Source organism: Acinonyx jubatus, chromosome D4 (assembly GCF_027475565.1).
Source record: "Acinonyx jubatus isolate Ajub_Pintada_27869175 chromosome D4, VMU_Ajub_asm_v1.0, whole genome shotgun sequence".
NCBI lineage: Eukaryota > Metazoa > Chordata > Mammalia > Carnivora > Felidae > Acinonyx > Acinonyx jubatus.
Window position 1 is genome coordinate 21,947,917 of NC_069391.1, and position 25,532 is coordinate 21,973,448.

At 43.2% G+C, this 25,532-nt stretch overlaps 2 protein-coding genes across 16 annotated transcripts in view; one reads left to right on the forward strand and one right to left on the reverse strand.

Moving 5' to 3' along the window:
* Positions 1-25,532, forward strand: part of SUSD1 (sushi domain containing 1) — a 286,887-nt gene that overhangs the window by 227,222 nt on the left and 34,133 nt on the right. For 2 of the 15 annotated variants that reach the window (XR_008291039.1, XR_008291037.1), the window contains 3 exons: positions 12,651-12,788; positions 13,140-13,324; positions 22,642-24,924. The exons of 7 other annotated variants lie outside the window; for them this stretch is intronic. Coding sequence is in view for 3 of the 8 variants with exons in the window: in XM_053204788.1 (XP_053060763.1) it covers positions 22,650-22,750 (101 nt within the window). In the remaining 5 variants the exon portion in view is untranslated. Of the gene's footprint in view, positions 1-12,650; positions 12,789-13,139; positions 13,325-22,641; positions 24,925-25,532 lie in introns of those variants that run through there. 6 more of the 15 variants (XR_003412801.2, XR_003412799.2, XR_008291038.1 and 3 more) reach the window with 5 other exon arrangements.
* Positions 22,836-25,532, reverse strand: part of UGCG (UDP-glucose ceramide glucosyltransferase) — a 37,984-nt gene continuing 35,287 nt past the window's right edge. Inside the window, exon 9 of the mRNA XM_027034831.2 lies at positions 22,836-25,386. Within this exon, the coding sequence (XP_026890632.1) occupies positions 25,216-25,386 (171 nt within the window). The 3' untranslated portion in view covers positions 22,836-25,215. The remainder of the gene's footprint in view (positions 25,387-25,532) is intronic.

The following is a 25,532-nucleotide window of genomic DNA, read 5'->3' on the forward strand; positions in this document are numbered from 1 at the left end:
TGAGCATCTGACTTTGGCTCAAACCATGATCTCACAATTCCTGGTCATGATCTCATGATTCCTGAGTTTGAGCCCCGTGTCGGGCTCTGTGCTGACAGCTCAGAGCCTGGAGCCTGCTTCAGATTCTGTCTGTCTCTCTCTCTTTCTCTCTTCCAGCCCCTCCCCACTTATGCTGTCTTTCTCTCTCTTTCTCAAAAATAAACATTAAGTAAATAAATAAGTAAGTAAGTAAGTAAGTTAGTGGCTTTACTCTTTGCTCACCAAACTTTAAAGATACCCATTGACTGGGGCGCCTGGGTGGCTCAGTCGGTTAAGCGTCCGACTTCAGCCCGGGTCACAATCTCGCGGTCCGGGAGTTCGAGCCCCGTGTCGGGCTCTGGGCTGATGGCTCAGAGCCTGGAGCCTGCTTCCGATTCTGTCTCCCTCTCTCTCTGCCCCTCCCCTGTTCATGCTCTGTCTCTCTCTGTCTCAAAAATAAATAAACGTTAAAAAAAGAAATTAAAAAAAATTAAAAAAAAAAAAAAGATACCCATTGACTATAGCTGAAAGGCCAAATCCTGTTTGCTGACTTGAGAACCCTCTGAGGTCTGACCCCATCTACATTTCTAGTCTTATCTCACACTCTTCACCCACCATGCTGTGCTTGTCCAAGCCAAGCTTCATTCTTCTCCATGGAGACAGATGCCCAGCATTATCACAAGTCTGAACTTTTTGCTCACAGGATAGCCTCCTTGGCCCAAATTGCCACCCTCCCCATCTTCACATTTCTAAATTGTTCTCATTCTTCAAGGCCCCGCTTGGAAGCCCCTCCTCCTTGAACCCTGTCTTCAAATTGGAAGTGACATGTTGCCCACTTCAGAGCTCTCATTGGAACTTATCAATTCTTTTATTAAAGTGCATGCCACTCCTATCTCACAGCATCGTTATCTGGTAATGTCCCAACTAGATGGGTAAACTACAAGGATTCAAGTCACATGGAGCATCTTTCATGTCCCACAGCACCTAGGACATATTAATGATTGATGAACTCAGGGTACGAGAGTACAAAGCATGAGTAATAAACTCAGTGAACGCTGTTCCAGAGACTCTGGGGCATGAAACATAAGATTGGAACACAGAGATGAAAGAGAACAGAGTTACTCAAGGGAACATTTATGGTGGTATGGAAATCAATTACCTTAGGCTAGAAACTCCATGGAGGGCACATAGGTAAGGATAAAAAGGGAAAAGGAAATAAATACCTTGGTTGTGGGAAAGGATTGCAGCCTGCCCACCAAGCTGAAGGGAAGTATAGGGCAAGATAATGGCAGTACATAAGCTCTCCACCCTTTCCTGAAAATCTCATTCATGTAAGACCCAAATGTGGGGTGACCTGATTGGATGGGGGGGTCACCAAATGTGAGACATTCTAATGGGTGGGGGGCCAGTGGTGTGGGCAGTGAAAGAATTCACCCAAGGCAGAACAAAAGAGAAGTTTATTAAGTACACTGAAAGAGAGAGGAGGCAGGCAGGATAGCAAAGGAGAGACTATCTTCCTTGAGGCAGTGGTGGGGGCCACAGTTATACCATAGAGAGGCGGAGTATAGGAACATATGGAATTTTCCCTTTTTTAGTAATCTTAGGAACTGTGTCTGATTGTATTGGTCAGTTGGGGCCTATGGCTATGTCGCTTAAAGTGTCTGTGGGCCCTTTTGCTTTGTTCATGTTTCCATTGCTCAAGCCTGCTGCCTAAAAGTGGCCCCTACATCAAATATGTGGCAAAGTTCTTGCTTTGCTTTCCTGATGGTTTTGTGGTGGAGGGAAAGTGGGAGGTAGGGTGGGGAGAGGAATCAGTTAGAGAAGCAAGGGTGGAGAAGCAGTACTGACCAAAAAGTGACGTTAAATTTATGAGAATCACAAGATCATGTGCAAGTCGGGTAATTTCCTCAGGGGGATTAGGAAGCAAAGATACACTTTTACTGTATTAAGATAAGGTTTTTATCCTCTGGAAAAAATAACACCCATTTTGACTAGGAAAATGTTGTGTGTCTTGGGATTGGGGTGATGTGAGACTTCTGCTCTCAGGAGCCAGGACACTGAGGTTGTAGGGGAAATTGGTTCCAGGTAGAATGGATGGCCAAGTTTGGAAAGTCATCTGGATGTAGCACTCTAGTGCTATGAAGACACCTTGAGAAAAGAGTTTGTGTGGGTATGTGTTATGTAAAGATAGTGCTGTGTAGCTGGAGAGCTCGCACATCAGATGTGACTACAGGTGAACATACACCATAGAGAGGAAGCATTATCTTCCCTTCTACCTCTGGAGAAAATACTGTCTGGCTATAGTGATAGAGCATGTCTTTTTTTTTTTTTTTTTTAATTTTGTTTAATGTTTATTTTTGAGAGACAGAGACAGAGCAGAGAAAGAGGGAGACACAGAATCCGAAGCAGGCTCCAGGCTCTGAGCTGTCAGCACAGAACCCAACGCAGGGCTCGAACTCACAAACCATGAGATCATGACCTGAGCCAAAGTCTGATGCTCTACCAACTAAGCCGCCCCAGCACCCCTAGTGATAGAACATGTCTTGATAGCCAAAGCACTTTCTTCAGTGGTCAAGGTCCTCTGGATCTCCACATCACCATATTTTGGTGACACTGGTATCTAAGTCATCATCATGGTTTTGGTAATGGATTATAAAAGCACAGAACCACTGACTTAGCAAGTGCAGATCTTCCTTAACTTACAATGAGGTTACGTCCTGATAAGTCTATCTTAAGTTGAAAATACTTTAATTAGCCTAGCCTGCTTTAAATGTGCTCAGGACACTTTAGCCTATGGTTGGGCAAAATCATCTAATAGCAAGCCTATTTAATACTAAAGTGTTGAATATCTCATGTAATTTATTGACTACTGTACTGAGAGTGATAAACAGAGTGGTTGTGTGGGTACAGAATTGTGGTGTGTGTGTATCAGTTGTTTGCCCCTGTGAGCACGTGGCTGACTGGGAGCTGTACCCACTACCACCCAGCATCATGAGAGATGATTCTACCGTATGTCACTAGCCTGGAAAAAGATCGAAATTCAAAATTAGAAGTATGGTTTCTACTGAGTGTGTATCACTTTTGCACCATCCTACTTGTCAAAACATTGTAAGTTGGGGACTATCTGTACTGGACTTTCCAGCCTTGATAATGGAAGATGGCAAGGAAGAAGGCCTGGAGTGGGTTGATGTATGAGTTTTCTATGGCTGCTGTAGGACGTTTTACCACAAAGTTGGAGTTTAAAAACACCAAGTTACTGTCTTACAATTCTGGAGGTCAGAACCCAAAATGGGTCTCACAGGGTTAAAATCAAAGAGTAAGGAGGGCTTTTTTCCTTCTGGAGGCTCTAAAGGAGAATCCATTTCCTTGCCTTTTCCAGTTTGAGGGGTCACCTGCATTCCTTGCCTCATGGTCTCTTCCTCCATCTTTAAAGCCAGCAATGCAGCATCTCTAAATCTTTTCTGCCTCTCTCTTCTACATTTAAAAAACTGGGATTACACTGGGATCATCTGGATAATCCAGGATATTCTCCTTATTTTAAGATCTGTTTAGCAAGCTTAATTCCTTGTGCAACCTTAATTCCTCTTTGCCAAAAAATGTAACATGTTTACATGTAAGATAACGTCCTTCCTAATCCAAGGATAGGATGTGGACATCTTGGGGATGGGGAACTTATTCTGCCCATCAGTTAGCAAAGATTATCTGTCATGAAAACATGGAGAAAGGATCCTTTCCTTTATTTTCCTTTTATCATTCTCATCAAGTAGAAAGATCTTTGGATCCAAAAGAGAAGAATAAATATTGGTTGGAACCAAAGCTCAAGGTAGGTGAAGAGGCAGTATGTACTCTGGGTTCCCAAATTGGAATGGGATTCACCCCAAGTTACTGAGAATTTAGGAATGGGATTTCTAAAATGTGCTTGGAGAGTTTTAAGGACTTATGGAGAATAGTAAACATGCTAGAAGATTAGAAATGTACTAATTATTTTTGTTTTGAGAGAGAGAGAGAGAGAGAGAGAGAGAGAACGAATGGGGGAGGGGCAGAGGGAGAGGGAGAGAGAATCTTAAGCAGTCTCCATGCCCAGCATGGAGCTCCACATGGGGCTCAATCTCACGACTGTAAGATCATGACCTGAGCCAAAATCAAGAGTGGGACACTCAACCAACTGAGCCATCTAGGTGCCCTGTACTATTTTTTTTTTTAATTTTTTAATGTTTATTTATTTTTGAGAGAGAGACAGAGTGTGAGTCGGGGAGAGACAGAGAGGGAGACACAGAATCCAAAGCAGGCTCCAGGCTCTAAACTGTCAGCACAGAGCCTGAGGCAGGGCTCGAACTCATGAACTGTGAGATCATGACCTGAGCTGAAGTCAGATGCTTAACCGAGACACCCAGGCACCCCTAAATTTTTTTAATGTTTATTTATTTTTGAGACGGAGAGAGACAGTGTGAGCAGGGAAGGGGCAGAGAGAGAGGGAGGCACAGAATCTGAAGCAGGGTCTAGGCTCCAGCTGACAGCACAGAGCCTGACGCAGGGCTCGAACCCACCAACCATGAGATCACAACCTGAGCTGAAGTCACACGCTTAACCAACTGAGCCACCCAGGGACCCCTGTACTAATTTTTTTTTAAAGGAGGAGATAGGATTCCTTAAACTATAGGTCAATGAGTTTAACCTTGCTTCTGGAAATAATTTTGAATGAAACATTTAGGTTCACAACCACTTAAAAGGTCCACTGCAAGTATGAAACACAATGGTTCACTGAGAACAACTTATACCTGACAAATCTTATATCCTTCACTGACATTGTTTCTGCATAGTAGGTCTAGAGAGAAGAAGGGCATTGTGCATCATAGATTCTAAAAACCTCTTGGAGTTTTTCTAAGGCAGAAACCACCTATGATTCATGTGTACATCATCAGTAGTGTGCTGGAGTTGGCTCATGCTAGTTCACAAGAGCTAATTGTGCACATCTCCTCCCAACTCCATGTTCAGTGACATCACATTGATAGTTTGAAGTCTGCCATTTTGGAAGTACTTATGTCATGGAAATCAGCAAATGCTACAGATCAAAGATTTTTTTTCTGGGAAGTCGGTGTTAAATGTTTTCCAGCACAACATTGCCCGTACTATAGGTATCTACTACAGTATCAAGACACAGCAGGTGCCCAACACTGTTGTCTGAAGGAATAAATCATTTGAACAAGAAACTCAACAAAGTCTCCCATAGTACAGTTGTGGTCAATAAAGAGACATCTTAACTGTATGTTAGTGAAACAAGTATCGGAAGGAAGGAAGGAAGGAAGGAAGGAAGGAAGGAAGGAAGGAAGGAAGGAAGGAAGGAAGGGAGGGAGGGAGGGAGGGAGGGAGGGAGGGAGGAAGGAAGGGAAAAAAGAAGGAAGGAAAGAAAAAAGAATCTATGTCAGTTAGGGGGAATTTTCTAAGAGTGGGAGAAAGAACTCTGCCCTTTGTCCTGTGAGTCTTGAGTAATCTCTGTACCAACATGAGAGAATGAGTATGTTGCATGATACAAAGATGTCTTCACCATCTGGAATGATGAGCTGTACCCAGCTGGATGAAATTTCATAGGGGCAAGTGTAAGGATTAAATGAGAACTGAAATAATAAAACGAACCATACAAGTTCAGGATGGAATTGGGGTGAGAGGACATAGCTTAGTGGTGTGAAATGTGAAAAGTGGGTCTCATTTCTCCAGACTGGTCAGATGATGACTAAAGCATTGTGCCCAGATCCAGGCAGTACATAGTTGAGCACTGAGTGACTTGAGTGATGAGAGATGCAAAACTTGTCATGTGAGACATGATAGAAGCAATTTGGAGGTTTTCACTGGAGAAGAAAAGACTCAAAGGAATGTGAGGTTGACACTAAATATTTGGATGACTTATACATAGACAGGGCCATCACAATGCCCAACTCCAGGAGGCACCATTTACATTGTGGTCTGTGTGAACAGCATCGCCCAGAGATGTGTGGTACAAGTCTGCACAGTCAGAGTGCTACTCTTGTACGTGGGTAAGGGGTTACTATTCCAAATAGTCGAAGCCCCTTAGAGCTATATTTCAGCTCAATTTCAGCAAGAACCTCAGAACTCCTAGGAGTATTGTCTCTTGCCTTGATACACTCAAAGTAGAGGCTGGATGGCCACATGTCTTGGAGGTGCAATAGGGGATTCTGGCAACAGAATAACAGAAGGAGGGTCTTATTGGATAACCTTTAACATTTTTTCCAGTTCTGAGACTCACTAATTCCAGAGATGAAAACTACCATTTTTTTTTGTGCTAGGCACTGTGTTAGGCACTTTATAGAGCTGATTTAATTTAATCTTCAAAAAACACCCTACAGAGTGGGTATTATTATTTTTAATAAACAGATGAAGAAATCGAGACTCAGATTATTTGCCCATGGTCATCCAATTATTAAGTAGCTTAGCCAGGGATTAAACCTAGGAGTATATGACTACTTGTTCTTCCTGGAGCCCTGGGGATGAGAAGGAAAGCTAACCATTCCGTCCATTCCCAAACTATAAGGTAGCAGGGTGATAAGTGTCGATACCAACATTACAGGGGACTTGGAAGAGGAAGCTCCCTGCAGGGAACATGGTACCATAGCTGTTGGTGCTATGGACTGGGCAGCACGACCATGTCTTGTGGGTAAGATTTCATACCTTGCCAGAGCTGATTTTGCTGGACCAGACTCTTAATTTGCTGCTCCTCCTGTGCTGTCCACATAAATTCACAAGGCCCTGGTGAAAATGAAGATGCTCACAGAAACACAATCTCTGACTGAAATCTTCCTCTTTGGATTAAAGGATGTGAGTCAGGAGGATTTTGCTTCAGTGCTTATGACACTGAAATTTGAGTCTTGATGTGGTCTCGTAATCAGCCCCAGGATTGCTTGCATGGAGCCACTGGAAGTCTGGAGCAAGTTCCTGGGAGCTACCAAGTATCTGACAAGCTAGGAAGCATGATCTTTGACTCATCCACCCATTACACAACTAATCAGCACTACGGAGCTTGGGTGTTCACCGTGTGTCACCACACACCAGAGCCACACCTCTCCCTTGCTGGAATGGCTTGCCTGGCTAGCCTTTGAAACATCCGAAGATGTTTGTTGACTTGGAGGATCAGTTCCTTTTCTGTTACCTAATGAGCTGTATCAAGACTGGCATTCCTACTTGCCAGTGACTTTTCAGTGTGAGAATTTGGTTGTGGGCTAATGTTGTGTCTTGGGCAATTACTGTGAATTTCTCTGGAACCACCCCTGTTGACATGACTTGTACTCACACCTAGGATTAAAGTCTACTTATTATCAGAGGGCAAACACCTGTCCTCACAATGAACACAGCTAACATTACTAAACTCAGAGTACAACTTATTTAGGGCCTTGCTATTCATGCTTCTCTTTGAAGTATCTCTCTGCCACCCAGGCACTCCAGACCCCACCATTATTCTATTCAACCCCCTCCCCTTCTCCCCTATTCTTTCCATGTTAGTAAATTTACCACAGAATCATAAAAGTTGATACTGCAGATAAGAAAAGAAGGCACAGGAAGACTCGTCCTACATAAAATAGACAAATGAAATGATCTTTCCATCCAATTACCCCCTGAAATGAAGAACTGTTGTAATGAATGGCAGGAATGGTGGGGAAAAAATTAGTAAAAGGCAGTACCTATCTTTATTTTTCTAGAGGACTCTAATATTGCCTTGGAATTCGCCAAGCTCAGAACTTTATGGAAATGGCAAAGTGAAATGTTGAGAAGGATTGAAGCAAGGCTATATAATACCCCCTGGTAACAGCCCATGATGGCTTCTGAACCCCAGCTCTGGATCCTCTTTAGGTGATTCTGGCAATGACCCTAAAGCAAAGGGGCAGGTTGGGTCTAATTCTCTGTAGGTAGCCCATGTCTCCCCGTCTCACACAGTGTGCCCTGCACTGGGAGGTCTGCCTCTTTCTATAGGATCCATTTGCTATAGGTCATCTTTCTGCACATGGTTCAAGGTACCGGTATTTGGATGCTGAGTCTGGGAATAGCTGAGTGAGCCTGGCGCTCTGAATCTCTAACCAAGGACCCTGTGCGCTCTTCGAGTGGCTGAATTCATTACAGATTGTGGTGGCAAAAAGGAGTTTTAAAGGCTGTCTGGCTAGAGGAGCCCCTTCCTACTTGAGGTCAGAACTGAAAATGACTTCCCATTTACACCGTACTCTGGCATTTCCTATGCAGAGTGCTGTCGCTTTTTGCCCAATATCCCCTATTACATGGTCACAACCCTCTTCTACTCTTTCATTCATCAGAAAGGCAGAATAGTTGGTGAATAGTTTGAGCTCTTCAGTTGCACTCTGTAAGGGATGTAGTGAGGGTTGAGTTGAGTTGAGTGAGTTGAGTTCTTCAGTTGCACTCTGTAAGGGATGCTCTGTATGTCGTTCTATTGGAAAAATCGAGGAAGGCTTGATGGAAAGAGAAAGGCCACCTATCTGTATCTATGGGTTATCCCATATCATGGGCTGCAGAGAATTCCAAAGACTGCTGCTTCTTCACTGGAGCCATCCTTAATGGATGCTTCCTGAAAGAAAGCGAGTAAAGTTTGCTACGTGTATATCTTTAGAATACTTTCTTAGACGTGGAGCTAATTAAGTCAAAAGGCATGTGATTTGTAATTTTCAGCCTGAAAATTGTGCCAATTTATATGTCCACCAGCAATGTATGAGAGTACTTGTTTTCCTACGCCTTTGTAAATAAAATGGGCTTTTAAACTTTGTCCATTTCTTCCCTGGATTATTTGTTTTTTGGGTGTTGATAAGTTCTTTATAGATTTTGGATACTAACCCTTTATCTGATATGTCATTTGCACATATCTTCTCCCATTCTGTCGGTTGCCTTTTAGTTTTGCTGATTGTTTCCTTTGCTGTGCAGAAGCATTTTATCTTGATGAGGTCCCAATAGTTCATTTTTGCTTTTATTTCCCTTGCCTCTGGAGAGGTGTTGAGTAAGGAGCTGCTGTGGCTGAGGTGAAAGAAGTTTTTGCCTGCTTTCTCCTCAAGGATTTTGATGGCTTCCTGTCTTATGTTTAGGTCTTTCATCCATTTTGAATTTATTTTTGTGTATGGGTGTAAGAAAGTGGTCCAGTTTCATTTTTCCACATGTCACTTTCCCAACACCGTTTGCTGGAGAGACTGAACTTTGCCAATTTTATAGGTGAGAAAATAAAGTCAAGTTTGTAACCAACTGTGAAAAATCCATGCTCTTATCACTGGAGACTCTCTAGGAGAAGGAGACCTGGATTTGGTAGAAGCTTTGTTGGGGTTTACTCATATCACCCCAGAGTCCCATAGAGAGGCCAGGGAAGGGGGGAAGGGGGAGGAGAGAAGAGTGGCAGAGAACAAAAATGGGGTGAAGAAGGTGAGGAGGTCAAGTCGCAGTAGGTTAGGGCACATCCAAGCAAAGCTAGAGATTACAGTTCCTAGCTAGCCGGGCATTCTTCTTATCTTCCCACCTGACTTACCTCCCTTCATCCAACACGTGCATTCCCACCCAGCTGCTCCACGTTTTGTGAATAGGGAGTCATGCTCTGGGCACTTAATCATCACGACTGCTCACGCTATTCTTGGACCTCAGGACAGACACTAAACACAGAGGCACCCAGTGCCCAAGGAAAGAATGCCTGCTTAGGGAAAAAGAAGTAGTATAGGCTGTACCAGGAGGTTTCTAAGGCTCTGATAGTGATTATTTGGGATGGAGGAAAGGATCATAAGTGAATTCTGGGCCAATCAAAAAACTGTAGGTGTTGCTGCCAGAGGGGACACAACTATGGGATCAAAACTTTTAATACTGATTTATGTGGTTTGTACAGGTGCAGTTGCTAGTGGAAAAGCCAATGTGTTAGCCTGTTTGGGTTGTAATGTACAAAAAGGCTTACCCATTTTACCCTGAGTGTTGGTGTTTTATGAAGCTACATGTTTTAAGAAAGTGTGACATCTTGGCCATATAACCAGGTCCCTGGTGACCCTATTAATAGCTCAACAGCTAACCTCCCCAGGGCCTAGAACATAGTTTGGTAATTGGAAGGTAGTGCAGGATCCAACGTGGTCTGGCAGCTGGGTGATCTCTACACCTCCCTCCGCAGCAGGAGGAGCCAATCGCGCCTCCAGAGCTTCCCCATCGTTTGAACCCAGCTCCTCCATCCTTTCTTTGCTGTTCACATCTCCACCTATGAAACGCTTTTTGCTCTTCATCTGACCTCACACCCTGCTCACTCATAGCTTCAGCTCATGTCTTCTTACTGCCTGTTCTCTGTGTCTTTTGTCCTTCCTATCAATTGCTCAGAGCCCAATGTCTCATATTCAAAAATCCTCAAAAGACAGAATCTAGCGGGTTCAATTAGTCACTGGAGTCCCTCCTGCTCAGTTTATAGACCAGCATCTAGGCTGGCTACCCTCCCCCCCTTCAGCTATGGCCATGCTGGAGGGCTCAACAGTAGCAGCATGGGCCCTAAGGTGAGAAAGCCTTAGAGGGGGGTCATGGGTATGGGGCTGAGGTCATTAGACTTCTTTAGGACAACCAAACTAAATGCTGGACTCACATCCCAGCCCCATGAATTCCCACATGACCTTGCCAAACAAGCCTGTCAGGTAAGCAGGGATTTGTTGTACGTGATCTCTAAGTTCTTTACAGCCCTGAAAGTCTAATTTGGTCGTTCCACCTGTCTGCAAATAACACATCTGCTCTTCCTGGTTACTAGTCCTTCCTCTTACACGATTGTCTCATTTACCTACCATTCTAGATAAGACATCAAGACCATTGTCTTTCTTTCCTCGTCAGAATGAATTACATATTACATCTGCTGACGATCCCTGGTAGACTCAGGATGTTGCAATGTGGGAAGCACAGTGTTGAGAGGAAGGAATGCTTGTTCCCCCTCCTTCACACTGTCATAGAGAAGAGGTGAAAGCATGGGCAGACACATTCAGCCCCTCTCTCCTTCACACAGTGCTCCCCAAGGGAGAAGTGACTAACCAGAAAATTCTCTTTTGGAGCAGCTTGCTCTCTGAAAACTCAGGTTCTCTGCTCCTCCATGCCATGAACTTACTGGGATATATTCTGCCCCTCAGAGAGAAAAGACTGCCATTCTGGGGATAAATAATAGAAAGTCTGGGGAGGTGAACCCATGGTCTCCTTTTCAGCCATAAAGCTAGTATTTTGAGCTTTGTTTTTGTGAGATCTTATGATTATGCCTCAGTCACTTTGGAAGCTGGCTTAGGAGGGAGGAGTATGGTGAATGAACACCACCTTGTTTCCTAATATATAACAATCCTTGGGCTTGGATGCTTGAGAAAGCATGCCACACCAGCCTTTGACTACAATACACAGTGATTTGCCTTAAAGTCCCAAAGCAACCTGACGAAAGAAGGACACCCTGCAGGGATACTGGCCCCCTACCAGGGAATCTCAGGCCCCTGACTCTATCCAGAAAGATGCTCCATGCTTCATTCTCCTCTGTGGCCTGATACAGTGGAAAATGTTCTGGCTTTGGAGTCAGATGATTTGAACTCAAACCTTGGCTCTGCCGGTTACGAGTTACATAACTGTACACATGTAAGTCTACTTCTGAGTCTCAGTTTCTCCATCTTTTTTTTTCTAAAATTGTTTATTTTTGAGAGAGAGAGAGAGAATGAGTGGGGAAGGTGCAGAGAGAGAGGGGGACAGAGGATCCAAAGCAGGCTCTGTGCTGACAGCAGAAACAAGGCTCAAACTCAAGAACTGAGAAGTCATGACCTGAGCCAAAGTTGGGCACTTCACCGACCGAGCCACCCAGGCGCCCCCTCAGTTTCTCTATCTTTAAAATGGACCTCATGATACCTACTCAGAGAGTTCTTGTGAAGATCTTATTCAATAGAGAAACAAGTGGGAACACGTTTGTAACTCTACAGATGGGAGTGGTTGCCATCAACCCTGCTGAGAATGAGCACACTGAGCTCTTGCTCCCCACTCCCCTACCACCCCTCTGCTTTTCCTATTGGGTTCTGGTGGTCCCAGGCTGGAAGTGAAAAAGACAGTAGTTTTCCGATGACCGAAGCATTGCTAAGTTTTCTGTGAGCCCTTTTGTATGGAGCAAAAGGAGAAGTGGGGCCTCAGCCAGATCAACTGGGGCTAAGTTAGCCTGGCAGGTGGGAATTCTGAAAACAGTGGGGAACTCACTTGTCAGAATCCCTGATTACTCTTATCATCTATAAAATGAATATAATCAGGGGCGCCTGGGTGACTCAGTTGGTTAAGCATGCAACTCTTGATTTTGGCTCAGGTCATGATTTCATGGTTGTGAGATGGAGCCCCGAGTAGGGCTGTGCGCTGGGCATAGAGCCTGCTTAAGATTCTCTCTCTCCTTCTGCCCCTCCCCTGCTTGCATGCACGTGTGCACTCTCTCTTTGTCTCCAAAAAAAAAAAAAAAAAGAATATAATCATTACAATCTCATAAGGTTCTTGGAAGGAATAAATAGGCTCACAGATTTGGTGCATGATTAGATAGTAGAATGTTACTTCTCTTCTTCCCATTAAGCACTGAGTAAGATGCTACTCCTTAGAAATATTTCTTATAGAATTAATTTGCTTTGCAGAAACATGATTTTTGAGGACCTCCCAACAAAGAAAGTTCAGGGAATGTCAAATTGAAACTTGAATCCACACAGAACTGTCATATGACATCTGGACAGATTTGAGTTGATAATTTTTTCAGTCAACTCCCAGAAAAAATGGTTAGTAGTGACTTTTAATATATTAAAAGTTGTGATTGGAAAGCCATGTGAGTTCTTTGACAACAGCCAAACCAGGAATGAGACTGTTACCCGCCTCCACTCTCCCTGATCTAGACCCCCATCTGGTCCAAGCCTAGTGTCTCACATACACTAGTGCAATGGTCTCTTCATGAGCCTTGTCGTGGCTTTCATTGGAAATTGTCTCAAGTTCCTCCTTAATAAAGCTTCCCTATTGTTGCCAGTTTAATTTTTCCCAATGTTTGCACGTATGAGAGACTTACACTTAACGAGGCAGCAGCCCCCATATTTTCATGGCATGCTTCTCTCGCTTCAATCACATCTGTATCTTAGGTCCCTAAAGCATCTGCTGCATCCGGGCCTCCAGGGTCTATTAGCTTGATGTCATCAATATAATGGGCCAGCATCATGTCCTATGGAACAAGGAGATAGTCAAGCACGGACTAAATTGTGGCACAGAGGCAGAGTTGATGTAATCCCAAGGCAAGACAGCCAAGGTGGACAGCTATGCTTGCCAGGTAAAAGCAAATTGCAACTAATGCTTTCTCCTTATTTGAATGCATAAAAACAGTTATCGCACCCATAGTTGCACACCAGATGTTAGGAACTATGCTTTGCTCGAGTAAAGACAGCACATCTAGAACAGCAGATACAATTTGAATCACTACCTAATTAAATCTGTAAGAATACTATATATTTCTTTGAGTTTATCTGACAGCTGCAGAGATAAAACAGGTATGTTAGAAAGGGATATGAAAGAAACATTACCAAATAACCATAACCACAATCAAATCTTTTTAATTACATATGCATTTCTGAGAATCTTCCAGGAATGTATCATTGCTTCTGGCTAACTCTCATGGTAGGCAGGAGAAGGTCTAGAGTGGGGCTATCCAGTCCTGTAGCCAGTGGCCACATGTGGTTACTGAGTACCTGTAGTCCATAATAAGTTGTTCTGTAAGTGTAGCATAGGACAAAAATAAGTTTACTAATATGTTGTATGTTGATTTAGTGTTGAAATGATACTATGGTGGATATAGTGAGTTAAATTAGATATACTACCAAAATTAATTTTACCTGTTTCATTTTACCTTTTTAAAATATGGCCACTAGAAAATTTAAAATTAAATGTGTGCTCACATTATGTTTCTATTGGACAGTACTCCTTGAAGGCTTAATTTGCTTTTTTTACCACAATAGCCCTCATAACGGGGGTCAGGAAGCAAACTTGGAAATTATACCAATTGCTAAATTTATTTATTCCAGCTACACTCAACCACACGATACTTTCGAGGGGCAGAAAGAGAGGGAGGGAGACAATCCCAAGCAGGCTCTACACTGTCAGCGTGGAGCCCGACATGGGGCTGGACCTCATGAACCATGAGATCATGACCTGAGCCGAAACCAAGAGTCAGACGCTTATCCGACTGAGCCAGCCAGGCACCCCTACCTAAGGTTTTAATTGAACATTCTTCAGAATTAAATTTTGAATATTAGGTAGCAGTAGGGAAAGCCAAACTGTGAGTGGGAGACTGGAAAAGGGAAATAAAGTTAGCACTGAGAGCCTGTCATATGCAGGAACAAATTGGAGAGTGATGTCCTGGAGAAGTCAGATGAAGGTAGGAAGTTAGATGAAGTGGGATGTCACTCTGACAGGATTTTTCTTAGGTGTCAGCCTCCCGGGATTTTGTGAGGTCAGACCTTCATAAAGACAGATATAGGGTCGGTATGGGAAATGAAAGGATTCCCACTGTAGAAAGTGCCAGGTTGTAAGTGGCACATTCCCATCCGACCTGCACAAATGGAAAAAAGAAAAGTTTCTAGCCACCCTGAGGTCATAAAGGTGGGGGTGATTTCCATAAATAAACAGAATTCCTCTTAAATTAGAACAAAAAATTTCCTTCTGGTCTCTGCCTTCAAGGTCATTATCACTGAAAACTCTATCTCCATGTAGCAACCAGAGAAATCTTTCTAAAACACGAACCCTTCAATGCCCTCCCTCCCCCACTGCCTTCAGGATAAAGCCTACATTCTTTATCTAGGATTTCAAGGCTTAGCATGCTCCTGCCCTGTCACCCCATCCATCTTCATCTCATGGTCCCCACCTCCATCCCTATCCCTATTCTCAACCCTATTGCTTCCCAATGACCTTGAACTTCATACAGGACCTTCTTTTTTTTTATGTTTGTTTATTTTTGAGAGAGAGACAGCGTGTGAGCGGGGAAGGGGCAGAGAGAGAGGGAGACACAGAATCTGAAGCAGGCTTCAGGCTCTGAGCTGTCTGCACAGAGTCTGACGCAGGGCTCGAACTCACGAACTGCGAGATCATGACCGCAACTGAAGTCGGACACTTATCTATCTGACTGAGCCACCCAGGCGCCCCAAAGTGCACAGCCTTCTAATGAAAGTGTATTCTGTAAAAAGACAGACCATAATCACAAGGTTTCTGCTAGTCCTTTTTTTATTTCTAAGGGAGAAGTTGTTCCTTTTGTCCCACTGAACATCTTGATGGGTTTTGGATCTGAACAGGTGGGCCTGGAGCTCAGTTTGCAATCTGTAGCTAACCTGCCCCGTGCAAAGGGTAAGACGAATGTGGGTAGAAAAAAAACAAACAAAAAGGTTGGAGAGCTGAGGCGGTAAAGAAAAGACACCACCAGGTGGGAGAGACAGAAAGAGAGACAGCAGACAGAAAGGGGTGGGGGGTCGGGGAGAGAAAGAGCTCGAAGAGATACTACTACTACAGTGAAGAAATCCTCAGTGGAAGAACAGACAAAGGATGTTTCATGTCTAAGGAGCAATTTTGAGTTGTTTGTTGCACGCCGTGGAAATGGCACGGCAGCCCTTCCCTTGAGACTTGTAGAGCTCCGCAAAGCTTGAAGCCCTAATTTCTTTCACGTCCCTACTCCTAGGTTTTGAGAGAAATTAGAATTTTAGCCAAGGCCATTTGAAATTTCCCCTATAAAAAGTCTTATCTGATTCAAAAATTCTCATTATTCCATGCTACACTAGCATCATCCTTTCAGACCGTGACTAACACAAGGTTCATTATTCACCACTGTTTCCTTGAATTCTTTCAACTCTCCCATGCAGAGATTTCTGATTGGGGTTGTTTTCTTGAGTACTTTCTTGACTTCGGATAGAGTACATGGTTGGTGTGCCTTCTGTAGCCCTACAGGTCCAGAAATGCCTTCTTTTTGCCCTCCTATACTAATGTTTTGACTGGACATAAGCCTTTCCAATCATAATCCACTTTGCCCCCCCTGGACTATCCATATCATTCCTGTGCCTCCCAAGAGCCTAGGTAGTGCTGATAGTCCGATGATGGCCTCACTCTGTTTCCTTTGTCAGTAACTTGTTCTTTCAAGCTGATGAGGGTGAAATTTATCCTTGAAGCTCAGAAATTTCACCAGGACACTTCTTTGGGAGTGTGTCTTTTCAATAAACCCACCTGGGCCCCTTCAATGGAAATCAGGCCTTTAGTTTTCTTCCATGTCCCCTTTCTCCCAGGACTCCTACTGTTAGTCTATTAAGTCTCCACCTGACGAGTCCTTTATGTCTTGTATCTGTGAATTTTTGCATTTAGTATGTTTTGTTTTGTTGTCTTTGGCTCTGGGTTATTGAGACACCCTCCCACCCAAACATGAATTTGGTTTTTACAAGTAATTGCTCCATTTATACGTTGAAAATTTAAATTTAGAGATCTTGCTTTTTAGTTCCAGAATTTCATTTTTTTTATGCTCTGTCTTCTTAAAAGTTGTCATTATGTTTCCCCCCCTCCTTGTGTTTTGATTGAATTTCCCCCTCTGTTTCTCCCATTATTATTTTTTTATTTTTTATATTTTACCGTTTTTATTTATCTTTGAGACAGAGAGACAGAGCATGAACGGGGGAGGGGCAGAGAGAGAGGGAGACACAGAATCGGAAGCAGGCTCCAGGCTCTGAGCCATCAGCCCAGAGCCCGACGCGGGGCTCGAACTCACAGACCGCGAGATCGTGACCTGAGCTGAAGTCGGACGCTTAACCGACTGAGCCACCCAGGCGCCCCTGTTTCTCCCATTATTCTGCCTCCACTTACCCTCATCTTCTGGCCAGCTTGGTCTCTACCACAAATTACACGTTCTCTTCATTTGCAATCTCTTTTGCCTGATAATTTGGCAAGTCAGCTGTTGGAATCCCTCAGGCAGTGTGGACTGATGGCCACTGTAATACAGGCCGGCTGTAACAGGGACAGGAAGCCCGACATTTCTGTTGAGGCTTTGGGGATTGAGACTTTGGGGTCTCTGTTCTCAGATGCAAGAGAGCTCAGTTTTCTTTCTAGCGCTACTGCTGTCTATGGAATCACACCGGTTTCCCCCAGACAAGGTCACAGCAGGACGTATGGCAGCCTGAGTGGTCCTAGCTGGGAGGGGCTGTGATCAGAAGTGAGATGGCAGCTTGTCATTTTCCCAGACTTCCCTGGCCGGACAGGTGTGGCACTGCTGGTCCAAATCAGTGGGACTCTGAAGGACAGAGGCTGCTTCCTACCTCTGCTCAGCAGCTTTGGTTCAGTGTCTTTAGACACAGCCATGGTACTCCTCCATACACTTTCCCCCTTGTGCTAATCCATGCAAATAAAGTAAAAATTTAAAGTTCCAGTTACCCTGGTTATAAAGTTCAAAATTACAGGTTCTAAGAAAAAAATATTGAAAACTTTCTGTTAACTTTTCAAATATGTTTTCCTCTGCCTCGAGGTTCCTGTTACCAGACCTCTGGATTGCCGATCAACACCTACTGTTCCATATGGTCTGCCTTGTAGATTCCTGTGTGTTGTGGCAACCACTGGTGATTACACTTCCACCCGGCCACTACTGAGTTCCCGATCAGGATTCCAGTGTGTGGCGGGAGAGGTTCTTCCCATGTTACCTAGCAACGCACAGGACACCAGCTAGGTGTCCAAGAGTTTAACTCAGTTGTGACACTATCTACCCAGAGATAGCATTAGATCCCACAGGTTAAGGTTTCAGTCCTACAGGACTGTCCCCCAACTGGCCCCCTGCCCCTTCAGACACCTGTCCAGGTTGTCACCTGTGCTTCTGACCAACTGGCTATGGATTGGAGTTTCCAACCACCCCTGCCTTGGGTTCCATTAATTTGCTAGAGTGGCTCAAAGAACTCAGAGAAACATTTTACTTACCAGATTACCAATTTACTAAGGCAAATAACTCAGGAACAGCCAGATGGGAACGATGCAGAAGCCAAGGCATGAGGAAAGGCTTGGAGATCCCATGCCCTCTCCAGGCACGTGAATCTCCTCAAATCTCCATGTGTTCACCATCCTGGAAGTTCTCTGAACTCCATCCTTTGGGTTTTTATGGAGGCTTCATTACATCGGCATGATTTAAATCATTGCCCATTGGTGATTGATTCAACCTCCAGCCCCTCTCCCCTCCCTGCAGGTCAGGAGGGTGGGACTGAAAGTTCCAAACCTCCAATCCCAAGTTTGGTTCTCCGGGCAATCAACCCAAACTCTAGATGCAGGTCCTAGAGTCGACTCATTAACATAACAAAAGACCTCTCTTCACACAGGAAATTATAAGGGTTTTAGGAACTCTGTGCCAGAAAGGGTGCTGAAGATGAAATATATGTTTCTTATTAAAGGGGTGCCTGGATGGCTCAGTCAGTTGAATATCTGGTTCTTGATTTAGGCTCAGGTCATGATCTCATGCTTCATGGGATTAAGCCCCACTTTGGGCTCTGCACTTTAAGTAGGGAGCCTGCTTGGGACTCTCTATTTCTCGCTCTCTCTGCCCCTTCCCTGCTCGTGCTCTCTCAAAATAAACATTAAAATACACACACACACACACACACACACACACACACATACACACACACACATATCTTACTGTAAATCACAATATTGCAACCACTTCACCTAGAGATCAAAAAAATTATATCCTAGGGGCTGAGCCTCAACCCTCCTGCCCACAAGGCCACCACCTTCACTCCACTGTCAACTTGAGTAAAATGCATCCCTTTGGTGATACAACTCCACTGAAATGTTTCTCACAGTGTCCTGGAAAGTGCCTGCATCAGAATCTCAGGAAAGCTTATAAAGGTTTAGAGTTTGGGGCCTTATGATAGGGGAGTGGGGCACTACAGTTGGCATGTAAAATAATTCTTATTCGGGGCACCTGGGTGGCTCAGTTGGTTAAGTGGGCTCATGAGTTCAAGCTCTGCATCAGGCTCTGTGCTCATAGCTCAGAGCCTGGAGCTTGCTGAGGATTCTATATCTCCCTGGCTCTCTGCCCCTCCCCCGCTTGCCCTTGCGGTTGCTCGCTCTCTCTCAAAGAAAAAAAAACATTAAAAAAATTAAAAATAAAATAATTCTTATCCTACAGCTTAGGAACCATGAAAGCTGCAAAGCCATGTGCAAGAAAATTCCCCTTCAGATGGCCAGGTCTAGAGACCTCAGCCTCCACACTCACTGCTCTCAGTGCTCAGGGTCAGAGAACACCCAGGAAATGTCTTTTAGTTACACAGAACCAGTTGTCCTTTTAAAGAATAATAGCAGGAAACATTCCAGTCAGGTAAAATTCCTTGAATGTTGCCCATGTCACGGGTGCACCTCATTGCACATAGCGTGTTGCAACGCTCTGCTGTGAACACCACGTGCTCAGTCTTCAGATTTTGTGGACTGTTCTTATGGGAACGCAGGCCTGTGCAGTGAGGCCTTGCAATTTTCTGCCAGGCCTTGCAGTTCAGGCCATCAGCTAACATTCTGGCCAGTATTATATGGGCTACAATAGCACTATTTATAATAGTTTAAATAAATCAGATTGATTTTTTGTCTTGAACGCTAGATAGAATATTTACTGTGAACCACCAAGGGCGGAGGGGTCAGTTGCCCTACAAAAGATCAAGCAGCTCTCTCCATCAGATTCTGAAGGATTCTTTTCCTCAAGCCTTGGAGGAAGAAGAGCTACTTTGTCCGACTGTGCAACTAAGCTTTCATTTTCACTTAGTGACTGGAGATCCTTATTGTAACACAAGCTTTTACCAAGAATGTGGCTTTTCATATGCAGTATTTCCTTTAATTCTCACATCGACCCTGAGAAGTAGATCACACTGGAATCCACTGAGGCGCAGGGAGTGTATACAGTAAGCATATGGTGACGCTGGAAAGTGGGCCCAACCGGTCTGGCTCCACAATCTGCGCTCCTAACTATGACGTGATTGGCTGTAGGCATAAGATTAGTGCTGCAGGCATGCTTATCTTTATTTGTTCGTTAATTCATTCAATAAAACAGACTTTGTGTCAGGTCCTAAGCTAGGCGCTTGGAACACAAAGTCAAGTAAGAGACTGACCCTCCCTGCCCTTGACATTTCGAATTTAATGATGAACACAAACAACTATAGGAGCAATTACAAGAACTAGTATTAAGTGCTAGGACAGAAGTGCAGGGTGAGGCTGGGGAGGCACAGACACAGGGCATATAACCAGAGAAGACAGTCATGGAAGGGTTGGCACCCTGAGCAGAGTCCCGAGAGCGGGGCAGAGGTCAGAGGAACTGGAGTTTGAGTAAGCAACAGGCACAAAGCCCAGAGCAGGGAAGGGCAGACGTCAAGGAATGCAGGAAGTTTACAATGAGAGTTTATGTGAGTGAGTTTGGCAAAATGGTAACAAGTGGATCTGGAGGTGCTGGCGAGGATATAACCTAAAATGGCGGGCTTTTTCATGTTTTTATTTTTGAGAGAGAGAGAGAGAGCGCCAGCAGGGGAGGGGCAGAGTGAGAGGGAGACACAGAATCGGAAGCAGGCTCCGGGCTCTGAGCTCTGAGCTGTCAGCACAGAGCCCGACACAGGGCTTGAACCCACAAACCGTGAGACCATGACCTGAGCCAAGGTTGGAAGCTTAACCGACTGAACCACCCGAGGCACCCCATAAAACAGCCTTTCTGCCATAGTAAAGATTGGGCTTTACCCTGAAGGTAACATCAAGCCATTAAAGCATTTCAAGAGAAAGAGTCACAGGGTCAGGGTTTCTTTGTAGAAAGAGGATATTGGTGGCCTCGGGAGGGATGGCCTTGCCAGCCAACTCTACTCTCAGATCAGAGGTCCAAGTTCAACCCGCACGGGGGCTGCAGACCTCCTGCCCTGCAGCATACGTAGCTAGCGAGAGTTGGAAGAAAATTATGAGAATGCCATATGCATCTCTATGGTGTAAATGACTAAAAGTGACTTTAGAATAGAGGTTGGAAATGTGAACTGATTATTACCGATGAAATAAACTGAAAAGGTGTTTGAAGTGCTAGGCCCGTAAAGTCTTATGGATAGATTCTTTCGAGCTTTCAAGGAACAGATAATTCCTGGCTAAATAATTTCTGAAGCATGGGGGTGGGGGAGTGGGGTGGGGAGGGAAAGCCCAAATGACTGCACTGTTAACGTAACCTCACTCTAAAGCCCAGGAAATATTCCACTAAATACTAGCCAATGAAGTTCAGAAATGTATTGGAAAAAAAATAGTACTCACATGCCACGTAAGCTTTATGTCAGTATATTGTTACTTCAAAGCTGAAAATGGTGTGTTCTAAAGCAGGGAAATCACATTTGGGAAGACTGATCTTTGATCAGGACACTTGTGTGGGCCATTTAGTTACACGAATGTTAATCAGTTATTTCCATGCCTACCCCATCTTGCCTTGGGAAAACATTATCTTAAATGCAAAGATTTTAGCAGTGTTTTGTCTGGTAATGTAAATTGTTTTTTATGGTTAAAAAGAAAAGAGATGTGGAATACACAATAAAAAAGCATTAAGACCCTCATTTAAATAAGACCAAGAAATGGAAGACATTCCAGCGGTTGTAAATCTTACGTGCAGAGATAATCTTGCCAGTCGTAAAAAATTCCGTATGTTTAGGGCGCCTGGGTGGCTCAGTCATGAAGCATCTGACTTCAGCTCAGGTCATGATCTCAGGGTGAGTTTGAGTCCCACGTCGGGTGAACTCGAGCCCTGCTTCAGGGGAGCCTGCTTCCCTCTCCCTCTCTCTCTCCGCCCCTCGCTCACTTGCACCCTCTCTCTCTCAAAAACAAAATCCCTATGTTTAAACAACGAGGTACAATATTTTCATCTGTCAAATTTAGAAAGGTTTTGAAAATGGCGATTCTTAGTCTGAGCAAGGATGCCACATAGAGAGCAGTCCTACGCACTCTCTTGAAGCCATTTCAGCAAATGGTACCAGAAGACTGGAAGGAAATCATACATTTACAGTGGTTTTAATTTTCCTTCATTTATTAAGAAAAAAAAATGGAATGGAATCAACCAGACCATAAAATTTACCTTTAAAGGCAGACAATTCAGTGGGTTTTTTGGGTATAGTCACAAGGTTGTGCAACTATCGCTACTATTTAATGGCAAAACATTCTCATCCCTTCAAATTCCTTTTCGACTCTTCCTCTCCTGGGATGTGCTCCTCAGTTAAAAGTACTCTTCCCTCACAGGCTGGTGGTGAAATGGGCCCAGAAACGCCTCTAGGCCGGGAGGGGCCTGGCACTGGAGAGCGTGGGGGACGGCCTAGTCTAGCTCCCATGTAGGTCTCCAGCAGCAGAGCCGGTTCCTTTCCTTGGTTCCGCCTTTCCCCACCACCGGAGTTGTACCATCTAAGAGGCTGAGTCAGGCTCTGAGCCTAGGCGAGGGGGTCACGGGGGCGAATGGGTCTCTTCTACAGGCGATTGTGGGCCAGCGCTTCTCAGGTCTGCCTGCACAAACAGAACAAGCAGAGCTCAGCCCTCACCCCACGCTAATTAAACCAGAATCTCTGTGGGCAGGGCCCAGGCATCTGTATTTTTTTTTTTAAGTTCTCCAGGTGGTTATAACGTGCAACCAACGCAACCAACGCAGATAAGCCGAACGTCAAGCCATAAGCCTGACTTTGTAGCCCAGGTAAAAAGGAAGATTTCAAATTAACACTTGACAGAATTCTTTTAGTAATTCTGATATGAATGGTGGAATATGTTGTTTATAAAAATACAAGACAGCAAACAAGAATACATTATTGTTAATGTTTTGATTGTATTCAAATTTTTATTTTAAACAAAACTTCATACAATGATTTTAAATAAAACGTGGTATATTCTAGACATTTTTTTTAACGGTTTATTAAATTTGGACTCCTACAGTTCTGTTGTGGTGCTTTCTTCAACATTTATATTATTTCTTACCATTTTACCATCACTCCTAAACTTGCTAAACAAAGAATCACTCTGTCCTGCTTAAGTGAAGCTTCACTTCAAGGAAATACTCCACGACCACATAAAACACACACACAGAACAGTCATTGTTTCTATTTACAAAACACAAGAAGTCTGTCTAGCCATTTGGATGTGTTGTTACATTGCCCATACTGAGATCAGCAAAAAGCCAAGTAATAAGCAAGATTTCACTTCAGCAGTGCAAAGGATGGCATCAACCAAACTTCATTAAACAAACCGACAAATTACAAACATATTCAGCAAAATTCAACTTGTGTAATAGAGATTTAAAAAAAAAACAGAGTGGGTCACAACTAGACTGGTTTTCACTGTGCAACTTTCCTCAGGGAACACTACTACCCATTTCACATAGAAAGGAATATGCATCAAAGCCTTTGTTCATGAAGAAAATGCCCTTCAAACAAATTCGTCATAAGGCGCCAAAAAAAAAAAAAAATTTTTTTTTTAAATGAAGCAGTTTGGCCCAGAGAAAAGCTTATACATAATGTATATACATTGTGTATACACATTGATATATTACAATTTAAACCATGTATATTAGTCATTAGACAATTAAATGAGTTGGCTCAGTGAGGTGAAAACGTGTTCATTTTCTTTAAATATGTAATTATTGCTGATATGCTACACACTATGCTTTGACATGGAAACTGTAGTAACAGAATTTAAAGCTGCCATATTGCCAGCATCAGCCCTGCAGCAGGCATTCATATGGACAACATGCCATCTAATCCCGAAGAAAAAGCAAAAATTCCACTACCAAAGGTTAAAAAAAAAAAAAAAAAAGGCTTATGCACTATCCCTTACATTTTTGCCTATTTTTTTTTAAACAAAAACAAGTCCAGTTCACCACAAGTTAAGCACAACCTGACAAGCAAGTTCAGCGGCATGATGGGGAGAGAAGAGTGACATACAGCATGCATTTACAACTAGCACTGATCTATTCTGTCATACAAACTGGAATACAAAAATCCAATTTAAATAAGACTAGACTAACCGTAAGAGTAAAAAAAAAAAAAAAACACACACACACAGTAGACTTAGTTTGATACTAATTTTAAGAGTAAAACTCATCCTGTCCCCACTTAATACTCTACTGCATTTGATGGCTAGAATATTTACTTAAAAAAGATATTAAATACCTGTATCATGAAATTACATTCTTTTTAACAAGACATACTGTGTAAGAAAATAGCTCATGTGTGAAATGTGTCTGAAATGCATTTTTCCTCACAACTATCAAAACATCCACTCACACTAAAACAAACCCCCCCCTCCACCCCGAAAAAAAAAGTTAAGGAAAGAAGGGACTTGGGCAGGTGAGGAGCAGGGAAGGAAAGGTCTACCAGCACAGTGATTAACAATGGTTCAAGACAGAACCAACAAGAGTTGGTCAAAAGGATGCCTTCAATACATGGCTACAATTAAAAACCAAACTCAACCACTTTTGGTTCATTGCAGTGAGACCAAAAAAAAAAAAAAAAAAAAAAATCTCTCACAGATTCATATAAATACTAGACTCCAGCTCTTTTATTATTTTTAAAGTTTTTCCATTTGTTTTTGCAAGGCCTAGCTACCTTATTACAATTTATATTTGCTCTGCAACAACTACAAGAGGTAGGCATAGAGCATGAAAAAGTTTCTTAGTTAGTACCTCACCGTGGACTGTTCACCACGTGACACCATTCACTTTAGATCCGTAAAGTGATTACTTTCTAGTCTTTTCTAACCCCAAAACAAAGCTGCTGCCATCCCATAAATGTTCTAAAAGAGTGTACTCACAAGTAAGAAACTTTCTCTACTGAAGGATACTGTCATAGTGTTTGCTGCAGAGCATTCATATATTTTATATATATATATATATATTTATTTATTTATTTTAAAAAATAAACAAACAACAACAAAAACCAAAGCCAGGTTCCTAGAACCAATTCTCTTGATTCTCTACTTCCACAAAACAAAGGGTACCATTTGGCCAAGACTACAGATGTGGGTTTTTTTTTTTTTTTTCCACAGATGCAAGTGCCATGCAAAATAAATTAAAGAACAGATATCAAACATACATGTGATAAAACTACTGAAGGTAGATCTTTAAAAGCATTTATATAAACATAATTTATAATACTTCTCTTTTTTCCTTTATGTACAGTCACAAAGCTGTAGCTATACATCTAGAATTTCCTCCGCTGTGCCCCCACAGCGCAATCTGTAGCGACCAGTTCTCCAGCTTATAGTAGGGTCCCATAATGCCGACAAAAAAATGTATATTGTCATGGATTCACGGATGAACCAGGCTACTGCATAATCAAGTTTTGAAAAACACAGTGTGCCACCCTAGGAATTAAAAAAACAAAAATTTACTGTCGAACTATACACAGTTAAAAAATGGAATTCTTCAATTTCACTCTTTTAAAATATACCATATGAAATCAAGCCTGCTTCTTTAGATAACTGAACTGCTTAACATCATTTTTTTTGGA